This window comes from Osmia bicornis, chromosome 1, assembly GCF_907164935.1.
Source record: "Osmia bicornis bicornis chromosome 1, iOsmBic2.1, whole genome shotgun sequence".
In the NCBI taxonomy this organism is placed as follows: Eukaryota; Metazoa; Arthropoda; class Insecta; order Hymenoptera; family Megachilidae; genus Osmia; species Osmia bicornis.
The window spans coordinates 10,062,812-10,083,276 of NC_060216.1; the positions used below are offsets into that span (position 1 = coordinate 10,062,812).

The following is a 20,465-nucleotide window of genomic DNA, read 5'->3' on the forward strand; positions in this document are numbered from 1 at the left end:
AAGTCACGAGCTGTGAAGCGTCGATATTAGATGAAAATCGAGTCGCTCGTTCGACTCGAGTCCTCGATTTATGCGGGATCCCTTCGCCCTTCACGGCTCGATTCTACGTTTCTCCTGTTTTCTAGCCTGTATAAATGTCACGGAAGCGATGATAAATTTTGCGCGCTCGCACCTTGCCGTTTCTGTCTTTCGTTCAACGTGCGTGCCGTTTGTACGAACAACGCTGTCGATACGTGGTATCTGAAAATATTGTTGCATTCACGTGTAATATTTTTTATCTTTCGTACATAGATACCAGCTTTGCGTGACGTACTGTTTACTTTGATTGTTAGAGTTGGACGTGTACCATCGATCGTAGGTATTCAAACAATTTTGCGCTATGAAAATATTCAATTTTGTTGTATTAAAAAATTGTAGAAAAAAATATGAAATCGTTGATATTTAGTTTATCGGTATAACCAACGACAAGACGAGGCAGAAATTCGAGGCGTTAAGTGTTTCGAGATATTCGATTAGATGTTCGTTTTCCAAAGATCCAGGAATCCATGTTAGTTGGTCGATACGTGTGCTCCGAATGAATATCACGGAGTAGACTGGCAAAGTGAATAGCATTGTACGCGATCCTACCCCAGGTCCCGACATCTCCTTACGGCTCGTTAGACACCTTGTTTCGCGTCTCGAAAACGCGCGTACGAGTATACGTAATATCGCGGATTGTGACTGCTAAGCTCGTCGCCTTTCATAATACTGCTTTTAATGGCCCATTCTGGGCCTGGCTCGACAGTCGCGCAAAAAGGAATTGATTTTCACGCCGTCGTCCTGCGAGTACTTGACGGAGAAACGAGCCGTAAAAATTTCGACTATCCAAGGCTTATAACGAACAACTAAAAATTTCACACGAAAAAGAATCTTTTATTTCGATAAATTAAATGATGATTTAAAATACTAAATAAAAGCAAGAAACTGTTAGTAGGCGATCGCAAACATATTCGTTGAAACGTAGCCTAGAATAGCCGGTGGTCCGCTCCTTGGATCAATATTTCATGCCTAATTGATGCAAAGTAAGTCGTAAGAACGTCTGCTGATTTGAATTGTTAATCGACGAACGCGGCCCATTGATGTCTAATTATCATGTACACCGAGCGACTGGATGGCATTACACGGAGGGCAACTCGATGAATCATATTTTAAGACAAATGAATTTCTCGGTATTATATGCAAAACGCGGGCCGACCACCGAGCGTTATCAGCTGATTTCGCTGGGAAAAGTAACGCGCGCGCGTGCATCGTCGAGCGAGTCAATAATTATCCTGCCACCGTGCGGCGATAAATCAATGCTTAGAAACAAAATGACAGGGACGACGGTCGTTGATAATACACGTGTATGTACGAATGTACGCTAATTGTACGCGCCGCAAAGATATATACGAGGAGCTTGCGAGATTAGACGAGCCCTCCCGGTATATCCTGCTGATTTCAGCCTCTCTATCTGTCTTGCGCAACGCTGACGGTGTTGCAACAAACGTTCTAACGTTATTGCTACAGGCGTACGAGCGTATAGACGCGAGTCTCGAGTCTTCCCGCTAAATTTCGACGTCCTTCGATCATTAGGATCTTTACAAACGAGAGGCTCTAGCTCTTAAAGATGCTCCGACAGAATGTAATCGTCGCGTCATGCCAGGAGGGAAAGTGACAGGGAGGAATAAAATTGATACCGTTCGTGTGTTCTGTGACAAGCGTTATCGATCAACGGAATCCGAGACAACCTATTAGGATTTAATATCTCGTAATAATAGAATCGAGCCATTTGTCGTTTTTCCTTATCGTTGGTAACAAACGGATAATTTTATAAATGCATCGAAGAACCTGTAGTCCATCGATAAATTCATGAGATGTACTAAAAATACCTTTCATAATAAATGCACGAGTCTGTGCTATAGCAGAATCAAACGGAACAACGACTCCAATTCTACGTAACTACTAAGACGCAAATAGCACATGGAACTATCTATAGCACGCCATGGACACGGTATCGAGTCCTCCAACTTAATAATTATTTCAAAGCTACCTGGAACACAGCAGTTATATCTTTGCTACGAGAATAACCCACGATTCGTTACGCTTTCATAGCATCAAAGTCCTGTAATCATCTTGGACAGCGTAGTAAGAATAGAAAACGGGTACATAAAAGTCAAGTAGCGCGTCTACTTCTGGATTTCCCGCAAAATTGTATCAACACCCGCGCCGTTTCGGGCGAGTCTAGTCTCAACAAGAGTTTTAATTCCGTCTTGAAGCATTTCCAAAAATAACGAGACGTCTTCGACCTACGCTGGTGCTGCATCCTCGCCTGCATTGTTCGCGAGCCGCGTTTGGGAACAGGTTGAATCGGCTGCGATTTCAGAATTCTGCTTGTGCGAGTGGCACGCGTGACACGCATCTCATTGCGAATAGGTCAGAGAGTTCGTTCGAAGCTGAACCGCTTTGCGCTTATGTACGTTTATGGTGCGAGCACGTTGGAACGCAGCCGACGATGCTTCGCGCCGTCCATGGGATTCTTCGCGAGGACTGGTTATGGGGCTTCGCGTGGCTATCGGTGCCGTTTGCAGCGGTTACCTGTTAGCGATGATGCACGGTCCGACTCGAGCCGAGGCGGTACATCATTCGCTGGCTAACAAGAACGATAGAGAGCTTTTCCGCGCTCGCTGATTTATACGAGTCGCCACGGCCACTCGAAGAGGTGTCCGTACCGTGTAATTTACCAATCAATTGATTATTCATCGCGCTAGATCATCGCGATCAGATCGACTATAACGAACGCGTTTATCGCTCTTGATAACAAATTGCAGATAGAATTGAGAATTCAATCTGTAAGAATTTCTTTTGGTCATTCGCAAAAATTGACAGGTAATTTATAATCCATTTACATTGACACTTTCAAAAGCTTCGCCGCTTGTAAAAAAGGAGAAAAGAATTTTTTTCATTTTCTTGAAGCCGCAGTCGCTTTTAGCTGGTAACAAAGGTGAAATTACAGCGGACGACAACAGGTTTCCTTTGTGTAACTCTCTGACAAAGTAGCACTTAGTTGAAGCACTTGAAAAATGTTGCAATTTCGCGGTTTCTTCTGGTCCCCAAGGTACACGCTACAGCATCGCCATTTTCATACATTGAAACAGCAATCTTGTGTGTAGTAAATTCGAGAAACAGCATTATTAGACCTATCTAACTCCTTTCGTATTTCATTTTACAAGTATTATGTGACCAATATAATTTTTAGAAATGAATTTTTCCTCTGATTATTAGTTAGAAATTGAATAAAAAGGGAACGTACATGGAAACGGACAAAAATATTGCGGTCTTTTTAGTTGAAGCTCCGGTGGTTAGGTGGCAGCACCACCTTGAGATAGGTTTGGATGGTATATAGAGGATACTCGTGGTGGGAGAAGCAGTATGGCGCAGAAGCGCACGGACAGTCGATTGCACGACGTTGAGGTGGTTTAGTGGCGCCTGTAACTTCGCGTTAGAAAGGCGAGCAACCAACAGTTTACTTTGAGAGATTGGACAGCGATTTTTCTTATTTCAAACAAGGTAGGTGCAGACTTTTATACGCTTTGACAGAGTCATCTGCGAGCATGCTTTATTGATCCATAGGCTAGGCCCTCTAACTGCTTTTCTACCAATTACACATGTAGGTTGTGTGTTTTGTTGATATATATATATAGTTATATATAGATTTCGTGCTAATATACATTGAAAATGATATGTATAAAAATATTAATTTAGTGTATATTTTATATCTTCATTGAAGTCCTGCAATTCTAAAACAATTTAAGAATTCTTACTGTAGTGCAGTACATATCGTCTAGACTTACGAAGCTAGAGGTCGCGAGTTCAAATCCCCCAAGGCGGGAAAGATTGGAATTTTATTTTTTTCATTAATGGCACTTTCTGAGGCATTATAAATATTTCATAATTAAATATCTGAAATATTTTGATTTTTCTTATAAACGCAAAAATAATATTGAACGAGAAAATTATATTTCCTCTTGCAGATACGCAGCGAGGGGATGAAAACGTAAAACCCGTGGTGACACATTTTTCGTCCCTGTCGAAACAATCAGAAGCTCTAAGATGCCGTTCACGGCGGATGCTGCGGCCAGCCAGATTCAGGAGAGGCTGAAGAACCTGTACCATCTGGTGCACGAGATCGAGAGTCAACGAGTTCGCTCGGAGCACAATTTAAATAGTATCGTAAAAACGTACGAAAAAGTAACCCCGGAGGACAAAGTGTCTCCCTACTACCAGCAAAAGCTGAAGAATCTCTACAACGCGGCGATAGGCGACTCCCAGCAGGAAGAGGAAATCCTGCGCAAGGCATTGGGAAAGATCAACGAAATTCGCGCGATTAGAAACGAACGACGGATACAGGCCCGTAACGCAGGGAACAAAGAGACGATTCGTCGAGGTGCCTTGATGAAGATGCTGCTGAGTACAGCGCAGACCCTTCCTCTGTACGTGGGCAAGACACCGGGTGCGAAACCGCCACCTCTGTGCGGGGCTATCTCGGCTGAACCCACCTACATCGCGAAAATGGGAGACATGGTGGCGGCTTTGGTGAAGGGATCCGAAGAAGAGGAGAATTGGATCCTAGCTGAAGTGGTGCAGTTCAACTCGGCCGCGAACAAATACGAGGTGGACGACATTGACGAGGAGCAAAAGGACAGGCACACGTTGTCTCGAAGAAGGGTGGTGCCTCTGCCACTAATGAGAGCTAATCCAGAGACCGATCCGCATGCCCTTTTCCCTAAAGGGTCCATCGTTATGGCGCTCTATCCTCAAACGACTTGCTTTTACAAGGCAGTGGTGAACCAACTGCCCACCACCGCCACCGAGGAATACGAAGTGCTGTTCGAGGATGCGACATACGCGGATGGTTATTCGCCGCCATTGAACGTTGCTCAACGTTACGTGATCTCTATCAAGGAGAGCAAGAAGAACAAGAGTCAGTGTTAGCGGAACTGTGCTCTACTCTCAGTATTATCATCGTCACACTCGCGTTTGTACATTATTGTTAAATAGTTGTCTTTTTGTACTCTACTAAAGAATACCTAATAAAGTTAACGAGGTTCGAACGTTTCCCTTAAAACAACCCTCTTCCCGCCACTTATACCGAGACTATGTTTCAAATGTAAATATTCCAGCTCCCTTTAGCTTATCGGAGTATTGATCGAAATCACATGGTTTGTCGTTAAGTTCGATCCCTAAGGGGAGAAATAAGCACGTACCGCCAGTTAGGGTCCCATTTCCGCGATATTCTCCATGTCGGGGGTAATTGGCGTAGATTATACGACGATAATAGCGGCATCCTTGTACACTCAGGTGGACCTTAATCTGGACTCCCTTGACCTCTCGCGGAATCGGTACTCCGTGACTGTCCGATCGGACAGTTTCTTCCTGTACGGAATAAATCTTCCTCTTCGTGCTGCCACGGTCAGGGGTTGGAGGTCAGAGGGGAGGAGCCAAGTTAACATTCGACGCGATCCAGACTGAAAGGTGTACCGCCGACGAAAAAGGGACATAGAACGAAAGAGAGTGGCGTGCAATAATTGATTCCATAATCGGTGGCTGCCGCCAGACATCAAAGTGACTCGATACCCGCTTCCAACCCCTAGCAGACTGGCCAGGCCAATCTTCATTCATTATTTAACTTAACTACCCCCGCTCGAAGTATCATAAAAAAGCGGCTGCAGTTTCGTCGCGTTGCATCGACACGACTTCGTGATCCTTTCTTGGAACTGTTTCAATTTCATGAATGATCCTTCTGAAAAAAATTTATTGCAATATTATTTATCGCAATATCGTGATACAGATAACGAAGTGGACTGTTTAACGATACGTACGATCATTTCACTAGTAATAATCGAAATCTGAACGACCTCTTCCTAACTATTCCGTGCACGTATCGAGAACGATAGTCGATTCCAAGCGATACCTTTACCTCTTTGAGATAACGAGCACGATCGTGTCGGTAAAAGCCATTCTCAGTCGTGGAATTAATTCAACCAGCGATTAGTTTCGCGACGAGGGTAAATTCTTGCTAAAATGACTGCTACGCGTCCACGTGTATTCACACTCGCTCGTCTACAGATACGTTAACCTCCATCTTGGCGTAAGTAGTTGTAACCGAACTTCTACGAGTTTGAGCTCGTACAACGAGCTGATACAAGTTGATTCGAAGCATGCAAGCTACCGGAAGCCAAGACGAACTTGCGCTCAGGCACGCGAGCCCTCTTTTCTATCCCTGCTTCGTACAAGCATAATCTCACCCCTAACTCCTAACTGCACCCGTTTCTACTCGCTCATTCCTTTCACGTTCTCAGTTATCTAAGTAATGCCTCTCCTCGACAGCTTCGCTACTTCCTTCTTTCTTTCCCTCTCATTTTGTCATTCTTCTTTCAACCCCCTTTGTTCTCAACCTTCGTTTTACTTACAACGTTCTCGTTGTGCAAACCGATCGGATCGGGTTCTTTAAACTCTTCGCGACTTATTTTTCTTTCCCCTTTCGTAATTACCTTTCTACATTCGCGTGCATATTTTATTCCGTTTCGAATCGATCGATCAACCGACTTCGGTGCCTGTCATTAAGGGCTGCAAGCTTGGTTAAGACTCTGCCATTTCTCATAGTGAACATTAGTCTTCCTTTTAATAAATTGATGACCAAATGAAAATTGAAAAATGGAAGCGTGATTTTTTGTCGAGGTATTTCCTTTAAATGTTATTTTTTTCATTGTATGAAACCCTTGAAATTGATACGTGTAACTTTAGCCGCAATAGTGTTGGATACGTTTCACAAAAACTCAAGTCTGAATCGCGATTGATCTGGAATATTGCAAACTGTTTGGTATAATATAAAATTGAAGGTAAATTTGCAATCGCTAATTAATTCTTTCCTTCCGTGAAATGTTCATTTCATTGAGAACCGTATTGTTTAATAACGGATACGATATTATCGGTTCTCTTGGCGGGTTATTTGTTATTCGACCGGAACCAGTGCCGACGCCGAATCCAAATTAATATCCGAGAAGGAATTTCATTTTTAACGATAAAACGGAATCGTAGGTAGCCCGATATCGATGAGAAAATCGGAAACCGATTGAAAGGAAACACTGGAAAGAGATTACGCGGTGGCTCGTGTGTCGGACAGACCGTACATTTTCATTTTTTTAATTAATACGACCTGCACAATGGCACAGCAACGAGAAAAGGGTCGATAAGGCTGGCTAACGAGCTGCCAACGTCTAATCCAACTACGCCTCGAAAACTGTCGGAACTCTTGCAGGACATGTAATGAGTTCGGTCGTTCGACCAAGAAAACTCTCGATGTTAATAGCTTTTGCCTTTGAGCCGGCGTAAACGGCCATGAGAAACATCTCTGTTGTCGATAAACCCTGGTTAACGACGTTACTAACATTTAATGAATATTTTTTGACCTTGCTTCAATCACGGAACAAAATTTTCACTTAAACTGATCAAATCTAAACTTGTCCATTCTCATATGGAAGTAGAATATCTGGGATCAGGGTCCAATCGAGGAACTAAAGACGAGAATGGTCAGGCAGTAGTGTAGTGGATAATATGTCTGACTATGAACATTTAAGATCCGGATTCGATTTAAGAAAGACAACCATTCAATTGTGTTCATTGGATAATTTTTATATTATGAAATATTACATCTTACGATGACATCTTCCGGCGCCATAATACGAAAATGACATCTCAAATCATCATTAACCTATTAGAATTCTCCTTCAACACCGACCAGAGAAAAATAAGTGGGGTCCACCATAAAATAGCCTTCATTTAATGGAACATGGCGTTCCGACCGAATGTAGGGTAATTGAATACGTCATAACGACCATTCAACCCTGCCAACGTCTAAAGAATCTACCAGAAGATGGTCGCTTTCGACGTGGATAATTTGTTACGTTTTTTTCTTTTCTTACTTCAAACGAAACGATTTTCTCTCAGCGGCAGGACATTTGTCTTTCGTGACATCTACAATTTCGATGCTCCAAATCGTCGTCCTGTTATCCCGATTCAAGCGAAGGTGTTATGGACGAAGCACGAAACGGGTAGAAAGGGCGAATAATTCATAAGCGGCCGGTCTCTCGTTAATTAATTGCGTATGCCATCGAGGGCGGGGCAGTTTAAAACTTCCTTCATAATTCAGACCCGTAATCGGTTATCGCGATCGTTATCTCGCGACACACCGCGATCGTCCTGGAAATTAGCGTGCGCTTTTACGACTTTCCCGTCGAAAGAATTTTAATTTCACCGAAACTGCCACGCGTTTCCACCCCATTGTCCGTGGATCCTTTATTACCATCGATACGAGATTGAACGTAACTTTGAAAGATATTCTACGGGATGATGATCGGTATAATAGCATCATTTGGAAATGGAAAATAGAAGAGTGTTGTAAAACTATAACAATATACGAGTTCAATGATTTTTTTACGACTTGGGTTCAATGAAACTAATAGCATACTGATAAAGGTTCTTTTCTTATCGATATTGCATAATTTCATACAATATAAAACATACAGGTATCTACTTCGACCAGAACAAAAGAATCTAATCTGTTTGGAGTACACTAGTCGACATAAAAAATAAATCTTCCTTTTTTATTGCTCCACATGAAGACCACTAAAAGCAGCTCGAGTACCGAGCTATCTCGATCCACTAGGAACGAGAGCTTCGACTCGCTAGGATATCGATTGCGCTGGAAATAAATAACAATCCGCGGACAGTAATGTCGCAAGGGTTTGCCATTAATCACCGTGGCCGTATTTCTTTTTCAGGTCAACAAACTCGGCGCGTTTCAATCCGCAAGTTTGTGGTATTCGCAGGCCACTGAGGTCGTCGCGAAGACCGATGACCTTTCGGGAAGTTACTTATTTCTGGACCGTGTCGGTGGTCTCAGTGGGTCAGTGGATACGAGCGAGGCTCGACGATGATTAATTTTGAGTTCCCACCAGGGATATTAGTTTTTAATGCACCATCGTTGTCCTGGGAATTATAATAATTAGTTCACAGCCTCGTGGGCCAACCGGTCTGTACGACCAACTCGATCTCCCAACTGGCTCGTCCATTGGAATACTCTCTCTCTCTCTGATTCCCTTTGCTATACCGCGAGAAACTGCTACATGCACGCTCATTTAGGCGGTTCCCAGGTGTGTCAGTCATTAAGTTTCGCATCTGCTCGCTTTTGTTATATTTTCTTACGCAATTGCGTGAAATAATCAAGTTCTAGTTCCATAGAAGTTTACGAGTATGTACAGATAAGCGTTTGACCTATTTAATTACAAAAGTTACGTCGAACTCGTTGGAGAACGCTTCGCGTGATTCTCTCGCCTACTAATTTTCTTCCCAGGGAAATCAGAACTGGCGGAATGGTCTTTAATTTAAATTTGATACAGTTAGTTTATCGGCCTGTACGCTCCATTATTCCCCGAAGCATTCGAAGTCTTCTAAAATATTATTTCCTCGCCAGACAGTGTCCTGCAAATTGGCTCCCGGCAAACTAATTTCGACTCCCCGAACAGTTCTGCATGTAAATAAACATCTTCTGCAAATTTCCCAAAGCGAATGAATCCGTGTGCCCGGTAACGACAATCCGTCCCTACGCTCGAGTAGCTTCAACTTCTCCTCTGCGTTCGTTCCACTTCACGTGGACAACTCATTTCAAGTTGCTTGTCTAGGTGTAGCTTCCACAGGATTGAACCTTAACGAGTTTTGTTTCATCGATAACGATTCGGAACGGTGAATCAAGTTCAAGCAAACCATTGTTGTATTGAAATAATAGTAGATTAATAAAGCCATTAGGTATTGATAGCCTTCGTTTGGAAGGCAATCAGTTAAACAGAGGACATTGAGACAGGAGATTTCCTATCTTTCCTGTCTTCAAAAGATTTCGATCTTGCTGTTGAATTTACCTTTTCCCTTGGATTTATACGAAGCTACTATAAATCTAAACTCGACGAAACACGGTGTGTCAAGACGAATTTGGAACTCCACGGATGTTGGCCGAAAGATAGCACGCGCACACGATAATAACCGGGCATTTTACACGCTCGTTCCCTCCCCTCGTGGAAGAGGGCTATTTTTCAACGGCACTGAGGGTGTCGACGATCAATCACCCGGCAAAAAAGCAAACAAAGAATTAGCATGAATCTGTAGAAAAATCCCGCCGCTTAATTTCACCGGGTCGTTTCTCTATCTCGATGGAATGCGCGTCGATAACGCGGTTCTGGAACAAGCATCGACGTTGTCGCGATCGCAATTTTTCGGCTGGACGTACGCTCGTAACCCTTAGAACGAGATTCTGCCCGTGTATCATCCGCTTAATCCTTTGCACGACGGAGGAACGTGATTGTCAATATTTCAAAGGTCGGCGGATATCGTGAAGCGAAAGGAACGATCCCGCGGTATCGATCGCGACGGAGATCGAGCGCGCAATTGACTCGCTCGTATCGTAGTCTCGCGGGGCTCGTTCGAAAGCGGGCCGCGGGCTAACCAGCGAACCTGGCCTAATTGAATTTCGCATACCAGCGCCACGACGATTCGTCATTCCAGCGTCCAATTTGGTCGCGAGTAGTGCCACTCTCTTTCGACCGTGCTCCTCGCTCGGCTACCGCGTCTTTCATCTTCGTCTGACCGCCTGTCAGAGGGTGGCTTCGTCGAAATTTTATCAGTCGAATGGTCTCGCGACGCCTATGCCTTTGGATCGGTTTGTAATCGATCGACTGTACTTACCTGGAACAGAAATAACAGAGGTTTGTTAAATTATGTAAATGTGATTGAGTTTTTAATTAATAACAGTTTGCATTTGATTTGAAGGAAGCTTTTGTTTTGTCATTTCAATTGGGAAATACATAAAAAAAATTCTTTTCTATTTTGATAAATAAAATGACATGAAGGATATGGTAACAGGTTACATAGAATATTAAGCGATGGTGTTGACTGTTTAGTTTGACAGGAACGTTTCCGCTTTAGCATCGTCAGCTGGAAAAAGTCTCACGAATCAGACATGCTTCATAAGAGGACTTGACATAACCGACGTTTCTAAGGACATATTCTTAGAAATATATGAATAGGTCTAGTCTATAATCAGTGACAAATGTCTGTACATGGTAAATAGTGGATTCGAAATTGCTAGCTGTTTCCTAGACTGTCTGACTTGACTAATTTTAGTTCGTATGAAATATTGACATCATACGTGTATGATATTGTTGGTTGTCAATGATTCTTAGAATCATTTTTCGATATCTATGATGCGATAATTGATAAAAATTCAGGCTCTATAAAATATTTGAAAAAATAAACGCACTTCATAGAACGGTAAAAATATACCTCCAAATTTTCCCACCTTTGAGAACCAAAAATATTTATCGTTTTCATTTCTGCTTAGGCAAATTTCGTGAACGGCATATAATCAGCAGGTGATTATTAAATTAATGCGAGATCGCTGCGCTATCGTGTCACGCATCAGTCGACGCAATGCAAACAAGCGTATTGTACCATAGCTAGATTCATGGTACAGAGTTATCGATATCAAGCTAAATTGCTCGCAGTAATAATATACAAACAGCTGACGCGAATTGTAATCGAGATCGAGTGTGGGGTAAGAAACGTGGCGCGTCGCGTTGTTTCTCTTCGCGTCAACTGGAAGGAAATAAGGGAAGGACAGGCCTGCTGCTTCTACCAAAGGCAGCTGTTCAGGTTCTCACATAGATTAACCCAGGTAGTTTCTGTTCCGCTTCGTCTAGAAGGCGAAGCTTCAGACTGGCAGGAAGTCACTCGCAAACTTGATGGCAAATTGTCGGCTCTTGCCTACCCTCCCTTCGTCTCCTTTCCTGTCTCTTTGTTCATCCTTCGCCCCCTTTCTCTCTTCTTCCAGCGTATCCTTGCAACGCTCATTGCAAGTGTCTGCGTTGGACGTCTTATCCGTAACCCGGACGTCTCTCTATCCATCGGGAGCTCGCAGATCACAGGCTAGTGGTTCGTTCCGGGCAAATTAACCGGGAAATTCGACTGGGAACAACGTGCGCCCGGATAACTCGAGTCGCAGCCAACAATCGAGATAATCCTAAGACCGATACACGATCGCCTTTAGACCTGCCGTTTTCCTCGCGATGGAAACTGGCTTTGAGGCTAAATTGCTCGCGAGAGACGCATAATCAAGAAATTAACAAGCAGCGGTTAGTCATTCTCGTTTCTAATTAAGAACGGGACTGATGGTAATTAGTAGAGTGATTCGTTTTAAGGGTAGAATATAAAATCTCAATTGCAATGGTAAAGTATCTAGATAATTAACTGCAGCTATTCCATGAAATTTGCAAAGGATAAGTAAAATGACAATAATAAGAGATAAGAAGATTAATTGTGTTTTTACTTATTACTGGTAAATTGAAAATACAATCAAGTTGAAGAAATTCATTTATATAAGAGCATCATGATTGTTGATGTTCGGCCAACAGGATGACACATAAAGAAGATTAAATGTATCTGAGTGCAAAAGGAAACCGAGGGATTTAAAGTTAATGCTGCAAAAGGCACTGTTTCCTCGTCTTTTTCTACGCTAGAAATCATGAACGACGACAAGCTACGCGAAATGCTTGCCGTGTTATTTAAGAAAGTATTTCTTCGTGCTCGCGACCCGTTGGAGTTACAAATTGGAACAGCTTACGCTTCGAATTTTTAGATTAAAAGCCTGACCTGTTTCTTTATTCTTTGTTACACTGTTCTTTTCACTGCCACGTATTGTTATTTCTCTTCCAGCATTCCGACTTCCTCATCGAAACAATCCAGCGCGATGATTTTCTAAAACGTTCGGTCGATTAACGTTTTCCATTTAACAAATTAATTTTTCTTTCGACCCGAATATCCAGGTTCTTAGTTAAATGTAATCTTTCAGCAAGAAGAGCTCGAACTTCGTTAAAGATTTGTTTCTCGCGACAAGGAATACCAGTGCCATTAATTGTCATTTAAGTGAAAGTCACCGGGAATCGATAATCTCAACACCTTGGAGAGGGTGAAGCTTTAGCGAGGGTAGGTGTAACGAATAGGGGAGCATCGTCATGGTGGTAGATTTCAACATGCTGTAACTTGCCGCGGCCGAGGATGTAGACTGCGATGGAATCGGGGACGATGAGGAAATAAACGCGGGAACGTCGTGTACAGATTGTATCGCTGAAATATATTGCTTCAAGTGATTACAGGATTACTTGGTTAAACGAGACAACCAATTTTAAACGTTATACATATTATATTAACCGAGGATTCTCTGCAGCATTAAATGTAAAATGTCTTCTGTTGCTTATATTGAATATAATGTTCAGAATTTTAAAATGGCATTCTATTCTTAATATTTGGTATAGTTTTTCCAAAAATCAAAGTACCTATTTTCTGAGAAACTGTACAAGTTATTACTACGAATTCTGTACAACTAATCAAACTAGTCAAAAAATAGATTCCAATATCTCATAGGCCTACTTGACGCGTGTTTCTAATGATGAAATGCAAGTAGATCGGTACTTTTCGCGCGGGATCCCTGCGAATGTCGAAGCGGTTCACCTGAAAGGGCGACAGACGAACGTCATTAGCCACGCCGGAGACACGCCGGCTGTTTGCACGCCAAATACGAAAGCGTGGCATTTGCATCGCTTTACATAAGCAATGTTTTTAAACAAACGCGAAACAGCCCGTCCGTGTACCGGATGCTGTCGGATCCTTTCCGCTCTGTCGGCCTCTCGATCCAGCCTCGCGGAGCGGCTGCCTGCACCCTTCTCGTTATCAAACTGTTTACACGGTAGGATTATTGTTTACTCGAAAGAAGCCGAGCAGGGAAGGCAGGAAAGAGGAGGTGGGCCAGGAGAGTACGCAAACGCTTTTTCCATCGACGTTTTCCGCTTTGGGTTTCAAACGACGCGAGAGAACCGCTTTCCCGTCAAGCTCAAACGTTTTTCGGCAGCCACCGTCTCCACCCTTCGATCCCTCTCACGGGAACGTTCGTTGAATCCCGTCCCCGTCACTTTGCGCCGGAATGAATTATAAAACGCGAACGGTGTTCTTGTTTCGTGCATTTTTTGGCCCACTGTTTGAACGACCAGTCGAAGAAACGCGAGGGTTAATTAACTTCTTTGTCGGCGCGGCTCTGTGTCGATCCTCGGAAGCTCGTATGAAAGAAACGTCCATTTACCTCGCGCGATTGCCTGTCGGTCTCGTCCACCCCCTTCGCCGTGGCGTGTTTCGTGAAAATAATAATCGCCACCGTGAAAGATAAAAGTCTGTACCGAAATGATGTTTAATCGAGAGAATACGGAGCTTTGTTTTTGCGATGGTCAGACGAAAAGTGTTATTTGCGTCTACGGGATTCCGTCGGCGTAATTAGAGTTTGGCATAAACAGTCGGGTAGCAGCAGACAGGGTAGTTTCCCTCGAAAATATATTCTCGTGAATCCCGGTCGGGAACACGGAGTATACGGGACGGTGAGGAGAGGGTGGAGAGACAAGTAACACGCGAAAGAAAACAACACCGCTCGAAGGGTTGCCGTGGTTTCGCAAGGGGCTCCGCTTTCTCTTTCGCAATTAAACTATAAATATTCATAACTATTTTAGCAAGACAAAGTTCCACGGTGGGCCGATGGTAATTAAGAGCCGCGACTTCTCGGAATCGTTTATTCGAAAGCCGACATTAGCGACGCCGGATATAAATGCCGGTAATTTGGAGGTCCTCGTGGAGGCCATCCTTTTTGCACGCGGGGATACACCTCATCCATGGCCAGGCCAAGCGAAAACGAGTCTACAGACCTTGTTCCTTACGAAGGGACAACGAGTTAATTCGTCGGTTGCGAGGACAGAGGACGTTGGTTGCCTCGCGTCTGAACCGCGAGACCGAACGGTCGGTCAAGGTTGTTTGTATTAATTAGAGAAGCTTGAAATTAGTCGTCGGTGGCTGGTTGTTAAGAGGTCCATCGAGGACCAGCTAGTAACCGAGTCTCTGGGAAAAAAGTGGCTGCGAGCCAAAACGTTTGGGCAACGAAGAAATCAGACTTGTCAGACTTGATTTTCTTGATGAGAAATATTATGAAAATTCTTTTATTAATCATTAATTGTTCTAAGGAACGTTCACTTCGAGATCGATGTATTGGAATTTTCCAATTTTCCAATTTTCAAAGTTAGATCTTCAATGCAAATAAAATTCCGAAAACGGGAAAAACTCCAATCAGGTTTATTAGTTTTCTTCGTTTTTCTTTCCACTTTTATTATCCCGAAAGTCGTGAAGTACAAACTTTCCATGTTCCCGTCATCTACTTTCGTTTCCAACAGTTCCAGCGGTATCCTTTTTTAGACGAAGAATACTTTGCATCCGACGAATATTAATCCGTGAATTTTTCATTGAATTCGAAAAGGAAACTCGTCGTTTTCCGTGGCGAAGGATGGGTGGAACGACTCAAGGATACATTCTGCTAAGCGATTACTTTCTTTAATCTCTGAGTGCGTTACTTCCGCACGGTTGCAGCATCGCAGAACGGATAAATGCAACGTTTCCTCGGCGGATTTTGCGTAACTGGCAGATGGTGCCTCGATAATATTTTATGAAAGATAAGATCGCGGCTCACCAGATGCTTCGTACAGTGTGGTATTTGTACAGGGTTCCTGAATAAATGTAAGATATGAATAGCTGCAGCGTACATTATCGTTGCGTTGCGTTCATTTCATTTTATCGTCATTTATCTTTTCGCTGGTAATAATTTCCTATTTATTGATACAGCACAACCGTTCGTTCTGTTCGATGACGACTGATGATGAAAGCGAAAGAATGTTTGCTTAATAGAAGAAAGGAAAATTTCTTTCGTTAGAAAGATAGTAAAGAAAGTAAACAGATCTTCTCTTCTACAATTACAATAAATTTCTCGAACACTATTATTTCGGGACTTTAAACAAATCGTATTTAAGAAAATAATTATGTGGTGTACAATGCAGAAGGTTTGAAACATAAATTTATGAACAGTCTCATTTTAAATAAGAGAAGAAATGTAATAAACTTTATCAAATATTGCAGCAATCAAAATGAAATAACGAAAGATGAAATCGATTTGATTCAGAGAAAATTTCGTGCATTTCTTTGCTACAGTGCACGAAAAAGATGCGCCAGCTTCAACCATCCTCGATTCATACATCGAGATAGCGATGTGCATACCATTTGCGGATGCATAGGAAACATATAATGTACACAAGGCACGTGTACTCGCTCGGTGAGATTCAGAAATCCATAATCCTAGCGGAAGGATATAGAGCGGGACGCGTGATACACGTTACGATGCACCGGATTACATCTCTCACGGAAATTGACTCGAAAGTTGCCGGCAAAAATTTCTGCGACACATTTCGAGCAGCTGAAAACGAACACCGTATATAGTATGTAGTGGATTGAAGTTTCCGTGAGTTTGTGACAGTAATTTCTTCCTAACATTTTTTATTCATCGCTGTATTTTTTAACACTGCATCACGTTTCAAAATCAAATTTATATATTACTTAAAATCGCTAAAATTTTAAATTAAGAATATTCGTTTGTAACTCTTCTGTAAAAACAAAATTCTTTTTTTAATTGTAGCAACAAGGCATTGCAATTGAGTTCCTCTCGAGTAGTGCATCAGAAAAGTTTAAACGTAACCTAGATCTGTGTCACGCGGAACACTTCCTGCAACGATCCGGTACCACCAATTCCCATTATCCTCGAATTTACAGGGAACTTCCATACGATGTGTGCATCTTTTAAGCGCGATCGCTCGGCAATGAGCCTTGGGATCGATGTTCTATCCCCGAATCGTAGTCGCTTCTCTTTTTCTACGACGAGCTTTCGATCGTGTCTGTCTTCTCGGTAAAAATAAGCAACACGAGAGCAAGGTAAACAGAGGATCGCACGGGAACAAGGGAAAAAGGAGGAAGAGCAAAGATCGAAGAAGAAGGCAGAGAAGAGATATACGAAGCGCTAGTAAAGGATCGGATCGAGTTGGTTCAGATCAGATCAGATCGGTCGTGGGTGGCATCGGTGACGGCGATGGTGAACGGGTGGGCTGTGGTAAGCGCAGAATCGTGTCGCGGATAAAGTGGTACCCGTCACTGTCTGTCAGCAGCCCTTGTCGTAGTTTCTCTCTTTTTCATCCCTCTCGTTTGCCGCCGCGACTCACCTGGCATCCTTCTCTTATTTCTTTCCTTTTTGCCCCTCGTCTCTCTCTCTCTCTCTTTCTCTCCCTCATTTGCCCTTTGTCTTATGAATTATTCGATGCACATATCCTTTATAAAATGATATATGTTCCACAGAAACAAGTTAGTTTATAATTTTTCTACTATTTTATTTAACGTCATGGTTTCTTACTGTTTTACTGGTATAAAAAGAAAGGACTTCTATGAACTTCCTATACGTCGTTATTACGCAACTCTACTTCAACGAAGATAAAGTCTAACTGGAACGATATCAAGTTCTCGTAGCATCAAATTGTGTTCGCCCAAGTGCACCAATGTATTCTTCGAGAGCGTGCTCTCCACACATAATCCGTATCTTGACGAGGAATCGAGAATTCCCTCGATATCTCGACATTTTCAAACAGTTAGCAGGCATGAGAGCACCTCGTCTAGCTCGTTCGAGTCTGTCTTTACGATTCGACGAATGCACCGGCTTTTCCTTCGGAGATTCACATTAGGAGGCAATACGGAGGTATGATAGCGGGAACAAAGCGAGAAGAGAAAGCTGTTCAATTTGTGAACACATATAGATAACACAGATCTTTGTTTCCGTACTTTAACGAGTTACTAAATTTCATTCTCGACAAACAAGTATCTACATCAGTCAATGTTAACCCAGTTTCCTTCGTTCTCTGAAGATCCTTCTCAACCCTATTCTGCCGAAATGGAGCCTTTATTTTATTCTGTGTACAAAGGATTAAGTAAGATATCAGCACATAGCAAATCACATCTAAGCACTTAAAGTACCATCAGGAAGTCGTGCTTAACCATTCAACGTCTAATTAACCTACCTAACTCCATTTTCCGTAGGAATCTGAACAAAGCAACCAGTTTTGCCCTTTCCTACCTATATCTACCTCTACAAACATATCTTCCTTTCATAATTTAAATCCATTCTCGCACAGCAGTCTCGAAGTAAGAGAAAGGATGAACGCAGAAGCGAAGCAGAGCGGGCAAGTGGTCGTTCTCTTGCTCTATCGCCTGCATACGATACGAAACGTTGATGAGCAGATACCGAGGGAGCGTTTCAGCCGCACGTATAACGCGATTCTACGCGGGTACACGCGTGCGTGCATCCACGTACGTAGCCGGTTACGTGTGCACGTACGTGCACAGGGTGGTACAGAGAAAAACAGCACGCGGACCGTGGCCGTTCTCGCTCGTACACCAGCGAAGGATACCCGAGGAAGCCCGGAGGGCCTGTCGGAGGTGAGAACAGTACATTACCCTCGCTCGTACTCGCCTCTCCGCCTCCTCCACTCTTTTCCCTTCGTCTACTATTCTCCACCCTCGTCCTTCCTCCTCGACCCTCGAGCGCCGCGCCGCCCGTATGCTAGCCCTCTCCGTCGCTCTATCATTATATTCACGCAACTCCAGCCGCGACCAGGCAACACCGATCTTTTTCCCTTTCTAAACGCAGCCACGTCGCGTAACATCGTTCTGCTGGATGCTCAGCAGAAAGCTGAGAGAGGGATGAACCGAGAGAAAAAGAGAAAGAGAGAGAACGATCAACGAGAGGAGATTGCAACGAGATGCTGCGAGAGACGAGGGAACGCTACGATTCAATGGCATGTAATTTCAGCCGGATTTTAGGGCCAACCGAACGACTTTTCGTTGAAGTTAATTGGAATGACATTGTTGGCCGTACAAAAGTTTTTGAGAAGAATTTTTTCTTGCTTCGACGAGTCTTTTTCTTTCGTTAATCTTCTTCAAGATTCAAGAACAGAAAGGGTTCGCAAGAATATCGACTCGGTCAGATTGGCGCCGGCGTGTCCAGATTAGTAAAAGGAATTTCGAACGTGGATTTACTGCATTTCCACAGGAAAAGCGAAGACACGCCGGCGACGTATGGGCACAGTCTGTGTAGGTGCTGTCAAGAAGAATGATGCGAAGTCAACAATAGCCGCGGCTGATGAGAGGGAAGAAGAGAGATTGTCCATTAGTCGGGCTGTCGCTCAACGAACCGACTGGCTTGCATTATGTACACAACCAGTTGGATGTGTACTAGCTATCGCGCGTGGAGCGAAGAAAAAAAGAAAAATATTCGCGTCTAGTGGTAAGAAAAGCAACGTGGCTGGGGCCATTTGTTCGGTAATGGAATCGAAGTGGCGCGGCGGCAAGTGGGGGAGCGAGAGAGCGAAACGTAGGAAACGCAAACAGGTTGAACAAACGCGAACCGGCAATGTATTAATGATGTGGGAATTTTAATTTCGCGGTAACCAATTTGCACAAATATATCGCGTAATTAAATATGAGGCCGAGCAATTAAACACCGACCGGCTGTCTCGTGTTCCCAGCATCTGGTGCGCGATATTTGCAAAGCCTACGGGGAATCTCCAGCTCCGGCGTGCGATAAATAATTAAACGCCGTTATAATTGGTTATAGGCGCGAGATTTTAGACGGGGAATTTATTAACTCGTACGCCGGATTTATTGTATTTGACCGTGCGATTAAATCCAAATGAAAATGGCCACTGTTACGCCCCTTGGTTCGCCTCGAATCGAACGACGTTCCAATAAATCCCTCGTTCGTTGCGATCTTATCACGATAATGGCACCAATTTTCAGTCGGTTCGAGAAGCAAGTCGGCCGAGGTTAGGGAAATTACGTTACCGTGCGCGCAACTGGTGGGTAATGATACAAGTTATTATTTCTTTCCTGATGTACTAATGCGAGAGAAGAGTGATTAGTGATAGGAAATAGACTGACTTGTCGCATCGAATTTTTCACTTCGGCAAGAAATTTTAAAAAATCTACACAAATCCTAAGATACTTGAAAGCGTGTTCGGCCATAATTTAATGGCACCTGTTATTACGCAACCGTGAAGCAAACATATCGCACGGCTCTCTTTTAAATAATCAATAAACAGAGCATTACTCCGCCCTTGCTACCGGATCGCTTGCAAATAAATTGAAATCATCTGTTCTTGCAAAAAATTAAAGTGGACCAGAAAATGCTGTCACACTGATACATTTTTCAATTATCTGTCAAGCGGAACTTCTAAAAGTCATACGATTATTTCGACGAATTCACTGGAGGTTGTAAAGCTGAAGGAATGTCAGGGACGCGGAAGGAACAAGGATTTTCACGGAGGATACCTGTCGCGCATACCGAGAGGCAAAATCTTATTAGGCTAACGTGTATGCAACCGGCGAAG

The 20,465-nt window shown here is 43.2% G+C and overlaps 1 protein-coding gene across 1 annotated transcript; it reads left to right on the plus strand.

Annotated features, from left to right (window-relative positions):
• The first annotated feature begins 3,446 nt into the window (after window positions 1-3,446).
• On the plus strand, window positions 3,447-5,133 carry LOC114873522 (SAGA-associated factor 29). The gene is made up of 2 exons (XM_029181935.2): window positions 3,447-3,585; window positions 4,050-5,133. The coding sequence occupies exon 2, from the start codon at window positions 4,129-4,131 to the stop codon at window positions 5,008-5,010; it is 882 nt and encodes a 293-aa protein (XP_029037768.1). The 5' UTR covers window positions 3,447-3,585; window positions 4,050-4,128; the 3' UTR covers window positions 5,011-5,133.
• Window positions 5,134-20,465: the final 15,332 nt, after the last annotated feature.